General features: G+C 48.8%; 1 protein-coding gene across 1 annotated transcript in view; it reads right to left on the bottom strand.

Moving 5' to 3' along the window:
* LOC143955422 (uncharacterized) overlaps positions 1-18,334 on the bottom strand; it is a 178,942-nt gene that overhangs the window by 124,482 nt on the left and 36,126 nt on the right. The window contains exon 7 of the mRNA XM_077465472.1: positions 13,252-13,484. Within this exon, the coding sequence (XP_077321598.1) occupies positions 13,252-13,484 (233 nt within the window). The remainder of the gene's footprint in view (positions 1-13,251; positions 13,485-18,334) is intronic.

The following is an 18,334-nucleotide window of genomic DNA, read 5'->3' as shown; positions in this document are numbered from 1 at the left end:
TAGAGGGTCTGTACTGGGGGGAGAGATCTGTACTGGGGGCAGGGAGAGCTTTGTACTCAGGGGAAAGATCTGTACTGGATAGGGGGTCTGTACTGGGGGAGAGCTCTGTACTTGCAGTTGGATCTTTACTTAAAGGGAGATCTGTAGTGGACGGAGAGCTCTGTACTCAGGGGAAATATCTGTTCTGGATAGGGAGGCTGTAATGGAGGGAGAGCTCTGTACTGGATAGGGAGTCTGTAACGGGGGGAGGTCTGTACTGGGGGGGGGGAGATCTGTACTGGATAGGGGGTCTGTACTGGAGGGAGGTCTGTACTGGATAGGGAGTCTGTACTGGGGGGAGGTCTGTACTGGGGGAGGTCTGTACTGGGGAGGTCTGTATTGGATAGGGGGTCTGTACTGGATAGGGAGTCTGTACTGGGGGGAGGTCTTTACTGGATAGGGAGTCTGTACTGGGGGGAGGTCTGTACTGGATAGGGGGTATGTACTGGGGGGAGGTCTGCACTGGATAGGGAGTTTGTACTGGAGGAGGTCTGTACTGGATTGGGAGTCTGTACTGGGGGGAAGATCTGTACTGGATAGGGAGTCTGTACTGGGGGGAAGATCTGTATTGGATAGGGAGTCTGTACTGGGGGAGGTCGGTACTGGATATGGAGTCTGTACTGGGGGAGGTCTGTACTGGATAGGGAGTCTGTACTGGGGGAGGTCTGTACTGGATAGGGAGTCTGTACTGGGGGGGAGGTCTGTATTGGGGGAGGTCTTTACTGGATAGGGAGTCTGTACTGGGGGGAGGTCTGTACTGGGGGAGGTCTGTACTGGATAGGGGGTCTGTACTGGGGAGAGGTCTGTACTGGATAGGGAGTTTGTACTGGAGGAGGTCTGTACTGGATTGGGAGTCTGTACTGGGGGAGGTCTGTACTGGATTGGGAGTCTGTACTGGGGGAGGTCTGTACTGGATAGGGAGTCTACTGGGGGGAGATCTGTACTGGATAGGGAGTCTGTACTGGGGGGAAGATCTGTACTAGATAGGGAGTCTGTACTGGGGGAGGTCTGTACTGGATATGGAGTCTGTACTGGGGGAGGTCTGTACTGGATAGGGGGTATGTACTGGGGGGAGGTCTGCACTGGATAGGGAGTTTGTACTGGAGGAGGTCTGTACTGGATTGGGAGTCTGTACTGGGGGAGGTCTGTACTGGATTGGGAGTCTGTACTGGGGGGAGGTCTGTACTGGATAGGGGGTATGTACTGGGGGGAGGTCTGCACTGGATAGGGAGTTTGTACTGGAGGAGGTCTGTACTGGATTGGGAGTCTGTACTGGGGGAGGTCTGTACTGGATTGGGAGTCTGTACTGGGGGGAAGATCTGTACTGGATAGGGAGTCTGTACTGGGGGGAAGATCTGTACTGGATAGGGAGTCTGTACTGGGGGAGGTCTGTACTGGATATGGAGTCTGTACTGGGGGAGGTCTGTACTGGATAGGGAGTCTGTACTGGGGGGAGGTCTGTACTGGGGGAGGTCTGTACTGGATAGGGAGTCTGTACTGGGGGGGAGGTCTGTATTGGGGGAGGTCTTTACTGGATAGGGAGTCTGTACTGGGGGGAGGTCTGTACTGGGGGAGGTCTGTACTGGATAGGGGGTCTGTACTGGGGGGAGGTCTGTACTGGATAGGGAGTCTACTGGGGGGAGATCTGTACTGGATAGGGAGTCTGTACTGGGGGGAAGATCTGTACTAGATAGGGAGTCTGTACTGGGGGAGGTCTGTACTGGATATGGAGTCTGTACTGGGGGAGGTCTGTACTGGATAGGGAGTCTGTACTGGGGGGAGGTCTGTACTGGGGGAGGTCTGTATTGGGGGAGGTATGTACTGGATAGGGAGTCTGTACTGGGGGAGGTCTGTACTGGATAGGGAGTTTGTACTGGAGGAGGTCTGTACTGGATTGGGAGTCTGTACTGGATTGGAAGTCTGTACTGGGGGGAGGTCTGTATTGGGGGAGGTATGTACTGGATAGGGAGTCTGTACTGGGGGAGGTCTGTACTGGATAGGGAGTTTGTACTGGAGGAGGTCTGTACTGGATTGGGAGTCTGTACTGGGGGAGGTCTGTACTGGATAGGGAGTCTACTTGGGGGGGATCTGTACTGGATAGGGAGTCTGTACTGGGGGGAAGATCTGTACTGGATAGGGAGTCTGTACTGGGGGGAGGTCTGTACTGGATATGGAGTCTGTACTGGGGGAGGTCTGTACTGGATATGGAGTCTGTACTGGGGGGAGGTCTGTACTGGGGGAGGTCTGTACTGGATAGGGAGTCTGTACTGGGGGGAGGTCTGTACTGGGGGAGGTCTGTACTGGATAGGTAGTCTGTACTGGGGGAGGTCTGTACTGGGTAGGGAGTCTGTACTGGGGGAGGCCTGTACTGGATAGGGAGTCTGTACTGGGGGGAAGATCTGTACTGGATAGGGAGTCTGTACTGGGGGAGGTCTGTACTGGATAGGGAGTCTGTACTGGGGGAGGTCTGTACTGGATAGGGAGTCTGTACTGGGGGAGGTCTGTACTGGATAGGGAGTCTGTACTGGGGGGAAGATCTGTACTGGATAGGGAGTCTGTACTGGGGGAGGTCTGTACTGGATATGGAGTCTGTACTGGGGGAGGTCTGTACTGGATAGGGAGTCTGTACTGGGGGGAGGTCTGTACTGGGGGGGGGAGATCTGTACTGGATAGGGGGTCTGTACTGGGGGGAGGTCTGTACTGGATAGGGAGTCTGTACTGGGGGGAGGTCTGTACTGGGGGAGGTCTGTACTGGGGGAGGTCTGTATTGGATAGGGGGTCTGTACTGGGGGAGGTCTGTACTGGATAGGGAGTCTGTACTGGGGGGAGGTCTGTATTGGGGGAGGTATGTACTGGATAGGGAGTCTGTACTGGGGGAGGTCTGTACTGGATAGGGAGTTTGTACTGGAGGAGGTCTGTACTGGATTGGGAGTCTGTACTGGGGGAGGTCTGTACTGGATTGGAAGTCTGTACTGGGGGAGGTCTGTACTAGATAGGGAGTCTACTGGGGGGAGATCTGTACTGGATAGGGAGTCTGTACTGGGGGGAAGATCTGTACTGGATAGGGAGTCTGTACTGGGGGGAGGTCTGTACAGGATATGGAGTCTGTACTGGGGGAGGTCTGTACTGGATAGGGAGTCTGTACTGGGGGGAGGTCTGTACTGGATAGGGAGTCTGTACTGGATAGGGAGTCTGTACTGGGGGAGGTCTGTACTGGATAGGGAGTCTGTACTGGGGGGAAGATCTGTACTGGGTAGGGAGTCTGTACTGGGGGAGGTCTGTACTGGGGGAGGTCTGTACTGGATAGGGAGTCTGTACTGGGGGGGAGGTCTGTATTGGGGGAGGTCTTTACTGGATAGGGAGTCTGTACTGGGGGGAGGTCTGTACTGGGGGAGGTCTGTACTGGATAGGGGGTCTGTACTGGGGGGAGGTCTGTACTGGATAGGGAGTCTACTGGGGGGAGATCTGTACTGGATAGGGAGTCTGTACTGGGGGGAAGATCTGTACTAGATAGGGAGTCTGTACTGGGGGAGGTCTGTACTGGATATGGAGTCTGTACTGGGGGAGGTCTGTACTGGATAGGGAGTCTGTACTGGGGGGAGGTCTGTACTGGGGGAGGTCTGTATTGGGGGAGGTATGTACTGGATAGGGAGTCTGTACTGGGGGAGGTCTGTACTGGATAGGGAGTTTGTACTGGAGGAGGTCTGTACTGGATTGGGAGTCTGTACTGGATTGGAAGTCTGTACTGGGGGGAGGTCTGTATTGGGGGAGGTATGTACTGGATAGGGAGTCTGTACTGGGGGAGGTCTGTACTGGATAGGGAGTTTGTACTGGAGGAGGTCTGTACTGGATTGGGAGTCTGTACTGGGGGAGGTCTGTACTGGATAGGGAGTCTACTTGGGGGGGATCTGTACTGGATAGGGAGTCTGTACTGGGGGGAAGATCTGTACTGGATAGGGAGTCTGTACTGGGGGGAGGTCTGTACTGGATATGGAGTCTGTACTGGGGGGAGGTCTGTACTGGGGGAGGTCTGTACTGGATAGGGAGTCTGTACTGGGGGGAGGTCTGTACTGGGGGAGGTCTGTACTGGATAGGTAGTCTGTACTGGGGGAGGTCTGTACTGGATAGGGAGTCTGTACTGGGGGAGGCCTGTACTGGATAGGGAGTCTGTACTGGGGGGAAGATCTGTACTGGATAGGGAGTCTGTACTGGGGGAGGTCTGTACTGGATAGGGAGTCTGTACTGGGGGAGGTCTGTACTGGATAGGGAGTCTGTACTGGGGGAGGTCTGTACTGGATAGGGAGTCTGTACTGGGGGGAAGATCTGTACTGGATAGGGAGTCTGTACTGGGGGAGGTCTGTACTGGATATGGAGTCTGTACTGGGGGAGGTCTGTACTGGATAGGGAGTCTGTACTGGGGGAGGTCTGTACTGGGGGGGGGGGAGATCTGTACTGGATAGGGGGTCTGTACTGGGGGGAGGTCTGTACTGGATAGGGAGTCTGTACTGGGGGGAGGTCTGTACTGGGGGAGGTCTGTACTGGGGGAGGTCTGTATTGGATAGGGGGTCTGTACTGGGGGAGGTCTGTACTGGATAGGGAGTCTGTACTGGGGGGAGGTCTGTATTGGGGGAGGTATGTACTGGATAGGGAGTCTGTACTGGGGGAGGTCTGTACTGGATAGGGAGTTTGTACTGGAGGAGGTCTGTACTGGATAGGGAGTTTGTACTGGAGGAGGTCTGTACTGGATTGGGAGTCTGTACTGGGGGAGGTCTGTACTGGATTGGAAGTCTGTACTGGGGGAGGTCTGTACTAGATAGGGAGTCTACTGGGGGGAGATCTGTACTGGATAGGGAGTCTGTACTGGGGGGAAGATCTGTACTGGATAGGGAGTCTGTACTGGGGGGAGGTCTGTACAGGATATGGAGTCTGTGCTGGGGGAGGTCTGTACTGGGGGAGGTCTGTACTGGATAGGGAGTCTGTACTGGGGGGAGGTCTGTACTGGATAGGGAGTCTGTACTGGATAGGGAGTCTGTACTGGGGGAGGTCTGTACTGGATAGGGAGTCTGTACTGGGAGGAGGTCTGTACTGGGGGGAGGTCTGTACTGGGGGGAGGTCTGTACGGGGGGAGGTCTGTACTGGATAGGGAGTCTGTACTGGGGGGAGGTCTGTACTTGGGGAGGTCTGTACTGGGGGAGGTCTGTACTGGGGGAGTCTGTACTGGGGGGAGTCTGTACTGGGGGAGGTCTGTACTGGGGGAGGTCTGTACTGGGGGGAGGTCTGTACTGGGGGAGGTCTGTATTTGGGGAGGTCTGTACTTGGGGAGGTCTGTACTGGGGGAGTCTGTACGGGGGGAAGGTCTGTACTGGGGGAGTCTGTACTTGGGGAGGTCTGTACTGGGGGAGTCTGTACTGGGGGGAGTCTGTACTGGGGGGAGGTCTGTACTGGGGGGAGGTCTGTACTGGGGGGAGGTCTGTACTGGGGAAATTTACTTGACACAATCCGTCTTTTATATTTTTCCCCAAAAACTTATATTTTATTTCACAAATATGTTTCTCGATATAAAAGATACAAATGAACAAAGAACATGGGTAATGTAGCGCAGAAGACCATCCAATAAAATAATATACAATATAGCGGCGGGCATTTTAGTGTATTTCTCCATAAAACTGAAGATGTGATAATCAGTTGTGGGAATATTGTGTCGGCATCACAACATCGCAATTCTCAGCTTTTTATTCCCCGGGGTCTCTTCTCAGAAAATATACAATTGTTTTTAGGTTTTCATCCTCCATCAAATAATGGAAAATTGGTTACTATACATTAGACATGTGCAGAGTAAAATATTTCATTTCGGAATTTCGTTTTCGTCTGAAAACTTAATTTATTTAGTTACTCCCGAAATTCGTTTTTATTTATTTCGTTTTTCGTTCAAAAATTGCATTCGTCCGAAAATCCACATGAATTACGGTCGAATCTGTCTTTGAAGGCTTATGGTGTCTGTCGAATGTATAAAGAAGATTCGACGGAGCTAGTATATAGCATACTTTAGAACCCTATTAAAGTCTATGGGACTCCAACGTTCAAAATCTAAAGTGCTCATTTTAAAGACTAATTTGCAAGTTACTGTCCTAAAAAGTGTTTGGGGACCCGGGTCCTGCCCCAGGGGAGTGTTTGGGGACCCGGGTCCTGCCCCAGGGGACATGTATCAATGCAAAAAAAAGTTTTAAAAACGGCCGTTTTTTCGGGAGCAGTGATTTTAATAATGATTAAAGTGAAACAATAAAAGTGTAATATTCCTTTAAATTTCGTAGGGGGGGGGGGGTATCTATAGTATGCCTGTGAAGGGGCGCATGTTTCTGGTGCTTAGAACTGTCGCTGCACAAAGTGTCATTTATGCAGGAAAAAAAGTCCTTTAAAATCACTCGCAGCTATTATGAATTGTCGGCTCCGTAATACAGAGAACACTCATTGAAAGTCATTGATAAATTTTTTTATAAATAAATAAAAAAAAAAGCGTGGGGGTCCCCCAAATTCAATTACCAGGCCCTTCAGGTCTGGTATGGATATTAAGGGGAACCCCGCGTCAAATTTAAAAAAAAATTGACGTGGGGGTCCCCCTAAAAATCCATACCAGACCCTTTATCCGGGCACGCAACCTGGCAGGCCTCAGGAAAAGAGGGGGGGGGCGAAAGAGCGGCCCCCCCTCCCTCCTGAACCGTACCAGGCCACATGCCCTCAACATTGGGAGGATGCTTTTGGGGTCTGTGACCCCTCAAAGCACCTTGTCCCCATGTTGATGAGGACAAGAGCCTCATCCCCACAACCGTGGCCGGTGGTTGTGGAGGTCTGCGGGCGGGGGGCTTATCAGAATCTGGAAGCCCCCTTTAACAAGGGGACCCCCAGATCCTGGCCCCCCCCTGTTTGAAATGGTAAGGGGGTACAAAAGTACCCCTACCATTTCACAAAGAAAGTGTCAAAAATAGTTAAATAAAACAAACACACTTTTGAAAAATTCCTTTATTAAAAATAAAAAAAAGATTCCAGCGGCGGTAATCCACTCTTGCTATCCAGCGACGGACGGTCATCTCTCCAGCGATGGCTCATCTCATCCAGCGCAGCGAATACATCCTTCTTCTGTCTCCACGGAGTAGACACTGAAAGGATTCCGGCGGCCTGACGTTTCTTATATACGGAGGGCGGGGCCACCCGTCACCTTACCCGGCCCCCCTCTGACGCAAGGGGAAACCCGGGGTTCCCTGTGACGTAGGGGTGACCACTCCCCCCTCTGATGTAACAGAAACCTGCCTGTGTTACATCAGAGGGGTGCGGGGTCACCCATACGTCACAGGGAACCCCGGGTTTCCGTCAGGCCGCCGGAATCCTTGCAGTGTCTCCACCGCGGAGACAGAAGAAGGATGGATTCGCTGCGCTGGATGAGATGAGCCATCGCTGGAGAGATGACCGTCCGTCGCTGGATAGCAAGAGTGAATTACCGCCGCTGGAATCTTTTTTTTTATTTTTTTTTATTTTTAATAAAGGAATTTTTCAAAAGTGTGTTTGTCTTATTTAACTATTTTTTACACTTTCTTTGTGAAATGGTAGGGGTACTTTTGTACCCCCTTACCATTTCAAACAGGGGGGGGGGGCCGGGATCTGGGGGTCCCCTTGTTAAAGGGGGCTTCCAGATTCTGATAAGCCCCCCCGCCCGCAGACCCTCACAACCACCGGCCACGGTTGTGGGTATGAGGCCCTTGTCCTCATCAACATGGGGACAAGGTGCTTTGAGGGGTCACAGACCCCCAAAGCATCCTCCCAATGTTGAGGGCATGTGGCCTGGTACGGTTCAGGAGGGAGGGGGGGCCGCTCTCTCGTCCCCCCCTCTTTTCCTGCGGCCTGCCAGGTTGCGTGCTCGGATAAAGGGTCTGATATGGATTTTTAGGGGGACCCCCACGTCAATTGTTTTTAAAATTTGATGCGGGGTTCCCCTTAATATCCATACCAGACCTGAAGGGCCTGGTAATTGAATTTGGGGGACCCCACGCTTTTTAAAAAAAAAATTTTTTTATCAATGACTTTCAATGAGTGTTCTCTGTATTACGGGAGCCGACAATTCATAATAGCTGCGAGTGATTTTAAATGACTTTTTTTCCTGCATAAATGACACTTTGTGCAGGGACAGTTCTAAGCACCAGAAACATGCGCCCCTTCACAGGCACACTATAGATACCCCCCCCCCTACGAAATTTAAAGGAATATTACACTTTTATTGTTTCACTTTAATCATTATTAAAATCACTGCTCCCGAAAAAACGGCCGTTTTTAAAACTTTTTTTTGCATTGATACATGTCCCCTGGGGCAGGACCCGGGTCCCCAAACACTCCCCTGGGGCAGGACCCGGGTCCCCAAATACTCCCCTGGGGCAGGACCCGGGTCCCCAAACACTCCCCTGGGGCAGGACCTGGGTCCCCAAACACTCCCCTGGGGCAGGACCCGGGTCCCCAAACACTCCCCTGGGGCAGGACCCGGGTCCCCAAATACTCCCCTGGGGCAGGACCCGGGTCCCCAAACACTCCCCTGGGGCAGGACCCGGGTCCCCAAACACTCCCCTGGGGCAGGACCCGGGTCCCCAAACACTCCCCTGGGGCAGGACCCGGGTCCCCAAACACTCCCCTGGGGCAGGAACCGGGTCCCCAAACACTTTTTAGGACAGTAACTTGCAGAATCTTTTCTCTGTGGAATATTTTCTCTATATAATCTTGGACTAATAGAGGTAAGGTTAGGCACATTCGAACACAGGTTCTATAGACAGATTATTGTCAGAGTCACGTCGATTCTCCTATTCTATATCGAACTGTTGTAACAATGAAAACGAAAATAAAGCATTTATTTATGTCGGATCTTTCGTTTTTCGGATTCTGTGCTTTCGTTATCATTTGTCAAAACGAAAATAGCTGAAATTCGGACGAAAACGAATGCACATGTCTACTATACATTCGACTACAGAGGATTTCGCTACAAAAATATCATTTTTTTTCAGTCTTTAAGCCCTGGCGAAGGCGGAGCTCTTGGCCACCGAAACGTGTCGTCTGTCTAATTTCATGTTGCTAAGGAACCATTAAAGCATTTAGGACTCCTTGGTCAGGAAAGCGGACGCTGTGACTTTTCCGGTGTCTACGGAGGCGCCCTTCATCAGTCTAGGATTTGCATGAAAAAGGACGCCCCCCAGTGGGCCCGCACCGGTGTTTAACAAGACGAGATTTCCTTGGGAAACATTTCCCGCACTCTGAGCACGGAAAAGGGTATTCTCCCGTGTGGCTTCTCATGTGTTGAAGGAGATGTGAATTTTCAAGGTACGTTTTTCCGCACTCTGAACAGGTGAAAGGTCGCTCACCTGTGTGGGTTCTCTGGTGTCTATGAAGTTTTCCTTTATGAGAGAAACCTTTCCCGCACTCTGAACATAGAAAAGGGCGTTCTCCCGTGTGCCTTCTTAGGTGTTGGAGAAGATCTGCATTTTCCGAGTACGTTTTTCCGCACTCTGAACAGGTGAAAGGTCGCTCACCCGTGTGGGTTCTCTGGTGTCTATGAAGTTTTCCCTTATGAGAGAAACCTTTTCCGCACTCTGAGCATGAGAAACGATGTTGGCCCGTGTGACTGTTCAGGTGTATAACAAGATCATTTTTCCGAATGAAGGACTTCCCGCACTCGGGGCAGGAGAACGGCTTCTCCCCAGTGTGCACTTTCACGTGTTCAATGAAGTTCCCGTGTCGTATGAAACCTTTCCCGCACTCTGGGCATGAAAACGGCATCTCACCGGTGTGACTTCTCTGGTGGATGGTAAGTTCTGACTTTATGATGAAGGATTTCTGGCATTGGGAGCAGGAGAACGGCCTCTCACCGGTGTGGCTCCTCTGGTGCACAATAAGGTGGGATTTACTTATAGACAGTTTCCCACACTCTGAGCATGGAAACAGCTTTCTGGTGTGGGCTCCTTGATGTACGGTATGTTCAGATGTATTAATAAAAGGTTTTCCGCACTCCAAAAATGACAAGGAACTCGTATCTAAGTGAATTTTCTGATGGCTCCAAAGATTGCTTTTCTGATTGAAGCGTTTCCCGCAGTCTGGACAGGAAAACGGCTTCTCCCCGGTGTGGAGTCTCAGGTGTGTGGTGAGGCTCTCTTTCCGCGAAAAGCATTTCCCGCACTCTGTGCAAGTCGGCAACTTTTCTCCGGTGTGGATTCTCAGGTGTGACGTGAGCTTATCTTTCCGCAGAAAACATTTCCCGCACTCTTCACAGGGAAAAGTCTCCCCGGTGTGAATTCTCATGTGTCTTCGCAGATGATCTTTCCGTTTAAAACTTTGACCGCATTCCGAACACAAATAAGTCTTTACTGGCCGAGAATCTGTTGTGACTCCATCATCTTCTCCGACATTCTGGAGACCTTCCGAGGAATTCCCAACATCACATCCATCTGTGAGAGAGAAACTTCATCAAAGTATTTTCATCGTTCATCTACCTCCTCCTCATCTGTATATTGAGGAATGGAGATGGACCTTTCATATGGTGTCCAGTATCTCCTCCTCATTTGTTGGGAACATGACGTTATATTGAGGAATGGAGATGGACCTTCCATATGGTGTCCAGTATCTCCTCCTCATTTGTTGGGAACATGACGTTATATTGAGGAATGGAGATGGACCTTTCATATGGTGTCCAGTATCTCCTCCTCATTTGTAGGGAACATGACGTTATATTGAGGAATGGAGATGGACCTTTCATATGGTGTCCAGTATCTCCTCCTCATTTGTTGGGAACATGACGTTATATTGAGGAATGGAGATGGACCTTTCATATGGTGTCCAGTATCTCCTCCTCATTTGTTGGGAACATGACGTTATATTGAGGAATGGAGATGGACCTTTCATATGATGTCCAGTATCTCCTCCTCATTTGTTGGGAACATGACGTTATATTGAAGAATGGAGATGGACCTTTCATATGGTGTCCAGTATCTCCTCCTCATTTGTTGGGAACATGACGTTATATTGAGGAATGGAGATGGACCTTTCATATGGTGTCCAGTATCTCCTCCTCATTTGTTGGAAACATGACGTTATATTGGAGGAATGGAGATGGACCTTTCATATGGTGTCCAGTATCTCCTCCTCATTTGTTGGGAACATGACGTTATATTGGAGGAATGGAGATGGACCTTTCATATGATGTCCAGTATCTCCTCCTCATTTGTTGGGAACATGACGTTATATTGAGGAATGGAGATGGACCTTTCATATGGTGTCCAGTATCTCCTCCTCATTTGTTGGGAACATGACGTTATATTGAGGAATGGAGATGGACCTTTCATATGGTGTCCAGTATCTCCTCATTTGTTGGGAGCATGACGTTATATTGGAGGAATGGAGATGGACCTTTCATATGGAGTCCAGTATCTCCTCATTTGTAGGGAACATGATGTTATATTGGAGGAATGGAGATGGACCTTTCATATGGTGTCCAGTATCTCCTCCTCATTTGTAGGGAACATGACGTTATATTGAGGAATGGAGATGGACCTTTCATATGGTGTCCAGTATCTCCTCCTCATTTGTTGGGAACATGACGTTATATTGAGGAATGGAGATGGACCTTTCATATGGTGTCCAGTATCTCCTCCTCATTTGTTGGGAACATGACGTTATATTGGAGGAATGGAGATGGACCTTTCATATGATGTCCAGTATCTCCTCCTCATTTGTTGGGAACATGACGTTATATTGAGGAATGGAGATGGACCTTTCATATGGTGTCCAGTATCTCCTCCTCATTTGTAGGGAACATGACGTTATATTGAGGAATGGAGATGGACCTTTCATATGGTGTCCAGTATCTCCTCCTCATTTGTTGGGAACATGACGTTATATTGAGGAATGGAGATGGACCTTTCATATGGTGTCCAGTATCTCCTCCTCATTTGTAGGGAACATGACGTTATATTGAGGAATGGAGATGGACCTTTCATATGGTGTCCAGTATCTCCTCCTCATTTGTTGGGAACATGACGTTATATTGAGGAATGGAGATGGACCTTTCATATGGTGTCCAGTATCTCCTCCTCATTTGTTGGGAACATGACGTTATATTGAGGAATGGAGATGGACCTTTCATATGGTGTCCAGTATCTCCTCCTCATTTGTTGGGAACATGACGTTATATTGGAGGAATGGAGATGGACCTTTCATATGGTGTCCAGTATCTCCTCCTCATTTGTTGGGAACATGACGTTATATTGGAGGAATGGAGATGGACCTTTCATATGGAGTCCAGTATCTCCTCCTCATTTGTTGGGAACATGACGTTATATTGAGGAATGGAGATGGACCTTTCATATGGTGTCCAGTATCTCCTCCTCATTTGTTGGGAACATGACGTTATATTGGAGGAATGGAGATGGACCTTTCATATGGAGTCCAGTATCTCCTCCTCATTTGTTGGGAACATGACGTTATATTGAGGAATGGAGATGGACCTTTCATATGGTGTCCAGTATCTCCTCCTCATTTGTTGGGAACATGACGTTATATTGAGGAATGGAGATGGACCTTTCATATGGTGTCCAGTATCTCCTCCTCATTTGTTGGGAACATGACGTTATATTGGGGAATGGAGATGGACCTTTCATATGGTGTCCAGTATCTCCTCCTCATTTGTTGGGAACATGACGTTATATTGGGGAATGGAGATGGACCTTTCATATGGTGTCCAGTATCTCCTCCTCATTTGTAGGGAACATGACGTTATATTGAGGAATGGAGATGGACCTTTCATATGGTGTCCAGTATCTCCTCCTCATTTGTTGGGAACATGACGTTATATTAGAGGAATGGAGATGGACCTTTCATATGGTGTCCAGTATCTCCTCCTCATTTGTTGGATGAGAGATCTAGTTGAACCCTCCGTACTGCTCTCTCCTTTACAATAAAGTCTCCTCTTACCCGGTGATGTGAGGGGTGGCTGATTCTCCATCATGATATCCTTGTAGACATCTTTGTGTCCTGAAAACTCCTTTATCACACCGTCCTCTTCTTTATACTCTTCTTTAACTACAATATTATAATCCCTGAGGTTTCCACTCTGAATATATAATAAAACATTAATTTTAACAAACAAGCTTGTGCATAAACCACCACTACCAATGACTCTTTCTCACCTACCTGATGATGGTGGGGGATGGTGTGATCTTCCTGTGTGGAATCCCGGGAATACAGAGGACGGGGACATCTCTCTGGTGGGTTCCTGGTATTTGGTGGCTCCATCTTATCCTTGTGTCCTTCTGAAAACTCCTCCATCACTCCATACTCCTCATCCTCCTCTTTATACTCTTCTTTAACAACAATATTATAATCACTGCGACATCTCTCTGGTGGGTTCCCATTACTGGATCCATCTGTAGGAAACACACACACTGACTGAATACATTGTTTCTATGTGTTTATCAGATGATGGGGGATCTAGGTGGAGCCTCCGTACTGCTCTCTCCTTTACAATAAAGTCTCCTCTTACCCGGTGATGTGAGGGGCGGCTGATTGTCCATCATGACGTCCTTGTAGAGATCCTTGTGTCCTTCTAAATACTCCCACTCCTCCATGGAGAAATAGAAAGTGACACATCTTAGGAACTAGACGCACACAATGATACAATCACCACCCATATATATCTCTTGGCCAAGAATTCCCAGAATCCTCCTCACCTCTCCTGTCAGCAGCTCCATCATCTTCTTGGTGACTTCTAGAATCTTCTCCATGTTGTGTCTCTCAGGTTTTAGGGAGTCACATGGAGGCACTGTGATGGTCATATGATCACCGGACTTCACCAGAGGAAATCTCTATATTGGAGAACCAATAGGAACATCATGTTAGAATCCCAGAATCCTCCTCACCTCTCCGGTCAGGTCTGTGTTTTATTAATAGAGATAAGAGTGATGTCATGTGACCCCCCAGAATCCTCCTCACCTCTCCGGTCAGGTCTGTGTTTTATTAATAGAGATGAGAGTGATGTCATGTGACCTCCCAGAATCCTCCTCACCTCTCCGGTCAGGTCTGTGTTTTATTAATAGAGATAAGAGTGATGTCATGTGACCTCCCAGAATCCTCCTCACCTCTCCGGTCAGGTCTGTATTTTATTAATAGAGATAAGAGTGATGTCATGTGACCTCCCAGAATCCTCCTCACCTCTCCGGTCAGGTCTGTATTTTATTAATAGAGATAAGAGTGACGTCATGTGACCTCCCAGAATCCTCCTCACCTCTCCGGTCAGGTCTGTGTTTTATTAATAGAGATAAGAGTGATGTCATGTGACCTCCCAGAATCCTCCTCACCTCTCCGGTCAGGTCTGTGTTTTATGAATAGAGATAAGAGTGATGTCATGTGACCTCCCAGAATCCTCCTCACCTCTCCGGTCAGGTCTGTGTTTTATTAATAGAGATAAGAGTGATGTCATGTGACCTCCCAGAATCCTCCTCACCTCTCCGGTCAGGTCTGTGTTTTATTAATAGAGATAAGAGTGATGTCATGTGACCTCCCAGAATCCTCCTCACCTCTCCGGTCAGGCCTGTGTTTTATTAATAGAGATAAAAGTGATGTCATGTGACCTCCCAGAATCCTCCTCACCTCTCCGGTCAGGTCTGTGTTTTATTAATAGAGATAAGAGTGATGTCATGTGACCTCCCAGAATCCTCCTCACCTCTCCGGTCAGGTCTGTGTTTTATTAATAGAGATAAGAGTGATGTCATGTGACCTCCCAGAATCCTCCTCACCTCTCCGGTCAGGTCTGTGTTTTATTAATAGAGATAAGAGTGATGTCATGTGACCTCCCAGAATCCTCCTCACCTCTCCGGTTAGCAGGTAGATGATCTCCAGGGTAAAGTTTAGTATCTTCTCCATGCTGTGACTTTGGTTCTCCTCCATCCTTATTGGAGGTGGTCATGTGGTCTGTACAGTATTCTCCTCTTCATAGATGGGTCATAAACTGGAAATTTTATATCAATTTTATTATCTCCAAGAATCGGCGCTCTCCAGAATGAAAAGAAAGCACTTGGTGTTAATACTCCTTATACCTGATGGAGATGACGTAACGAGGGAATAGGAGAGCCCCAGGATGGAGGACTTCATAGAGCTCCCACAAACTGTTCTTTTCCATGTGAAACTGAAAATTATTTGGACTTTATTAGTATATATTTTTGTTCCTCGATGAGACAGTCCATGTTTTTATGTGTTCTGATCATAAGTGTGACTAAGGATGGAGAAATTTGTGTCACCCGCTCACCTCTTGGCTCCATGAAAATCCACCACCTAGACCTTCCCTATTCCACCCCAACCCATAGCCTCCAACAACTGCTACATGTTAACTTTTTGAGGAGTCACAGCCACCTCCAACCACCCTGACCAGTTACAGCAACCGGGGCCAACCTCAACCAATCTCCACACAAACGTAGCATCATCTATCTACCCCATCCCACCCAGGCAACCGGAGACTTGTAAAGTCTCAAAGGCTGACCATGTGAACGGTAAGTGTGCTGGATGGTTGACGTGTCCTTTGTGATACAGCGATATATGACGTGTTCAGTCATACATAGTCATGTCATACGGTGGCTTCTTCCATGTACCGACACAGCCGTCGTAGGGCAGATTCAGACGAGTCTTCTATATATCATTTTCATGTTCCTAACACTCAGTAAATCGGCTCCCGGTGCTGGTAGATCCATAGATCAACGATAAACCAAGACGTGTTATGTAGGATCTTTATTGGCGGGCTCCAATATTGGATCTGATTGTGTAATATTTATTGATTATGTAATATTTATTGCTATCCGTGAGTATATGTATGTGTACAGAGGTGGATATCAGATTCATATATATATATATATATATATTCATTATTACTTCTATAATATCTTATTACCTCCTCATCTGGCCCAGCAACGTCTCCTCTCTACTTCCTTCCAACCTACTTCTGACCCGGAACTTCTTATTTATACATTACATCACTTCCTGTCTTTACCTGACATCACTTCCTGTCGGGAGTGGTCATAGAGACTTCCTGTATGCGTTCCATTGCATATATTAACGACATTGCCACCTTGTGGAGCCGATAGGAACTGCGGTCTTCGGTTATTGTTTTTGGCCTCCTTGCAGATTCAGATCACATTACAGTTAACTCCTTAAGTCCCCAGGACTTTTTTTTCTCCCTACATCCCCTTCAGTCCCAGAGCTTTTTTTTTTCCTCCACACTTTGTTTACTGTAATAATATATTATACATCATTTTCTTGCCTCAGATGGGGCTTTCATTTGCTAGAACATTTGAATTGATCGATATTGTATATTGATGACGTGTTAATTGAGTGCAATATAAGCTGTACAATCTTCCCACTTTTAGGATCACACGGAGGGAAGATAGAGATACGATCCCAAATCCTAAGTCATCCAGAAGACATCTGAAGGGACTTTGCTGATCCGTTCCAAGCTCTATATAAAGAACTCCATCCAAATGTGTGTTCATTGCTCTGGATAAAGTGTGGAAGGGTAAGAACCTCTGTGGGGGGTTTTATTGATCTCCATGTCCCCCTCCTAGTAATCTCCCCCCCCCCAATTTCCTGTCCCATAGACATAGTGTGAAGAGAGAGGAGACCACCCCAAAGCCATAGGAAAACCCATCCTTGTCATTGCCACAGATGTCCCTCTTTAGAAAGCCCCCCTTGCCCTCTATTCTATTACATTCTGGGTATCCCTTTAGCTTCTGTCCTAGTGACAACTGTCATTGGGACAGAAAGTGATGGTGGACCTCCCACAATGGATGGTGGATCTCCCACAATGGATGGTGGACCTTCCACAATGGATGGTGGATCTCCCACAATGGATGGTGGATCTCCCACAATGGATGGTGGATCTCCCACAATGGATGGTGGACCTCCCACAATGGATGGTGGATCTCCCACAATGGATGGTGGACCTTCAACAATGAATGGTGGATCTCCCACAATGGATGGTGGATCTCCCACAATGGATGGCGGACCTTCCACAATGGATAGTGGATCTCCCACAATGGATGGTGGACCTCTTACAATGGATGGTGGATCTCCCACAATGGATGGTGGATCTCCCACAATGGATGGTGGATCTCCCACAATGGATGGTGGATCTCCCACAATGGATGGTGGACCTCCCACAATGGATGGTGGATCTCCCACAATGGATGGTGGACCTCTCACAATGGATGGTGGACCTCCCACAATGGATGGTGGATCTCCCACAATGGATGGTGGATCTCCCACAATGGATGGTGGATCTCCCACAATGGATGGTGGACCTCCCACAATGGATGGTGGATCTCCCACAATGGATGGTGGATCTCCCACAATGGATGGTGGATCTCCCACAATAGATGGTGGACCTTCCACAATGGATGGTGGATCTCCCACAATGGATGGTGGATCTCCCACAATGGATGGTGGATCTTCCACAATGGATAGTGGACCTCCCACAATGGATGGTCGATTTCCCACAATGGATGGTGGATCTCCCACAAAGCATGGTGGATCTCCCACAAAGGATGGTGGATCTTTCACAATGGATGGTGGACCTCCCACAATGGATGGTGGATCTCCCACAATGGATTATGGACCTCCCACAATGGATGGTCGATCTCCCACAAAGGATGGTCGATCTTTCACAAAGGATGGTGGATCTCCCACAATGGATGGTGGATCTCCCACAATGGATGGTGGATCTCCCACAATGGATGGTGGATCTCCCACAATGGATAGTGGACCTCCCACAATGGATGGTCGATTTCCCACAATGGATGGTGGATCTCCCACAAAGGATGGTGGATCTCCCACAATGGATGGTGGACCTCCCACAATGGATGGTGGACCTTCCACGATGAATGGTGGACCTCCCACAATGGATGGTTGATCTCCCACAATGGATGGTGGATCTCCCACAATGGATGGTGGATCTCCCACAAAGGATGGTGGACCTCCCACAGTGGATGGTCGATCTCCCACAATGGATGGTGGACCTCCCACAATGGATGGTGGATCTCCCACAATGGATGGTGGATCTCCCACAATGGATGGTGGACCTCCCACAATGGATGGTGGACCTCCCACAATGGATGGTGGACCTCCCACAATGGATGGTGGATCTCCCACAATGGATGGTGGATCTCCCACAATGGATGGTGGACCTCCCACAATGGATGGTGGACCTCCCACAATGGATGGTGGATCTCCCACA

Source organism: Lithobates pipiens, unplaced genomic scaffold (assembly GCF_037356315.1).
Source record: "Lithobates pipiens isolate NorthernLeopardFrog02 unplaced genomic scaffold, aLitPip1_a1.2 Scaffold_35, whole genome shotgun sequence".
NCBI classification, from domain to species: Eukaryota; Metazoa; Chordata; class Amphibia; order Anura; family Ranidae; genus Lithobates; species Lithobates pipiens.
This window is presented reverse-complemented; position numbering and strand designations above follow the sequence as displayed.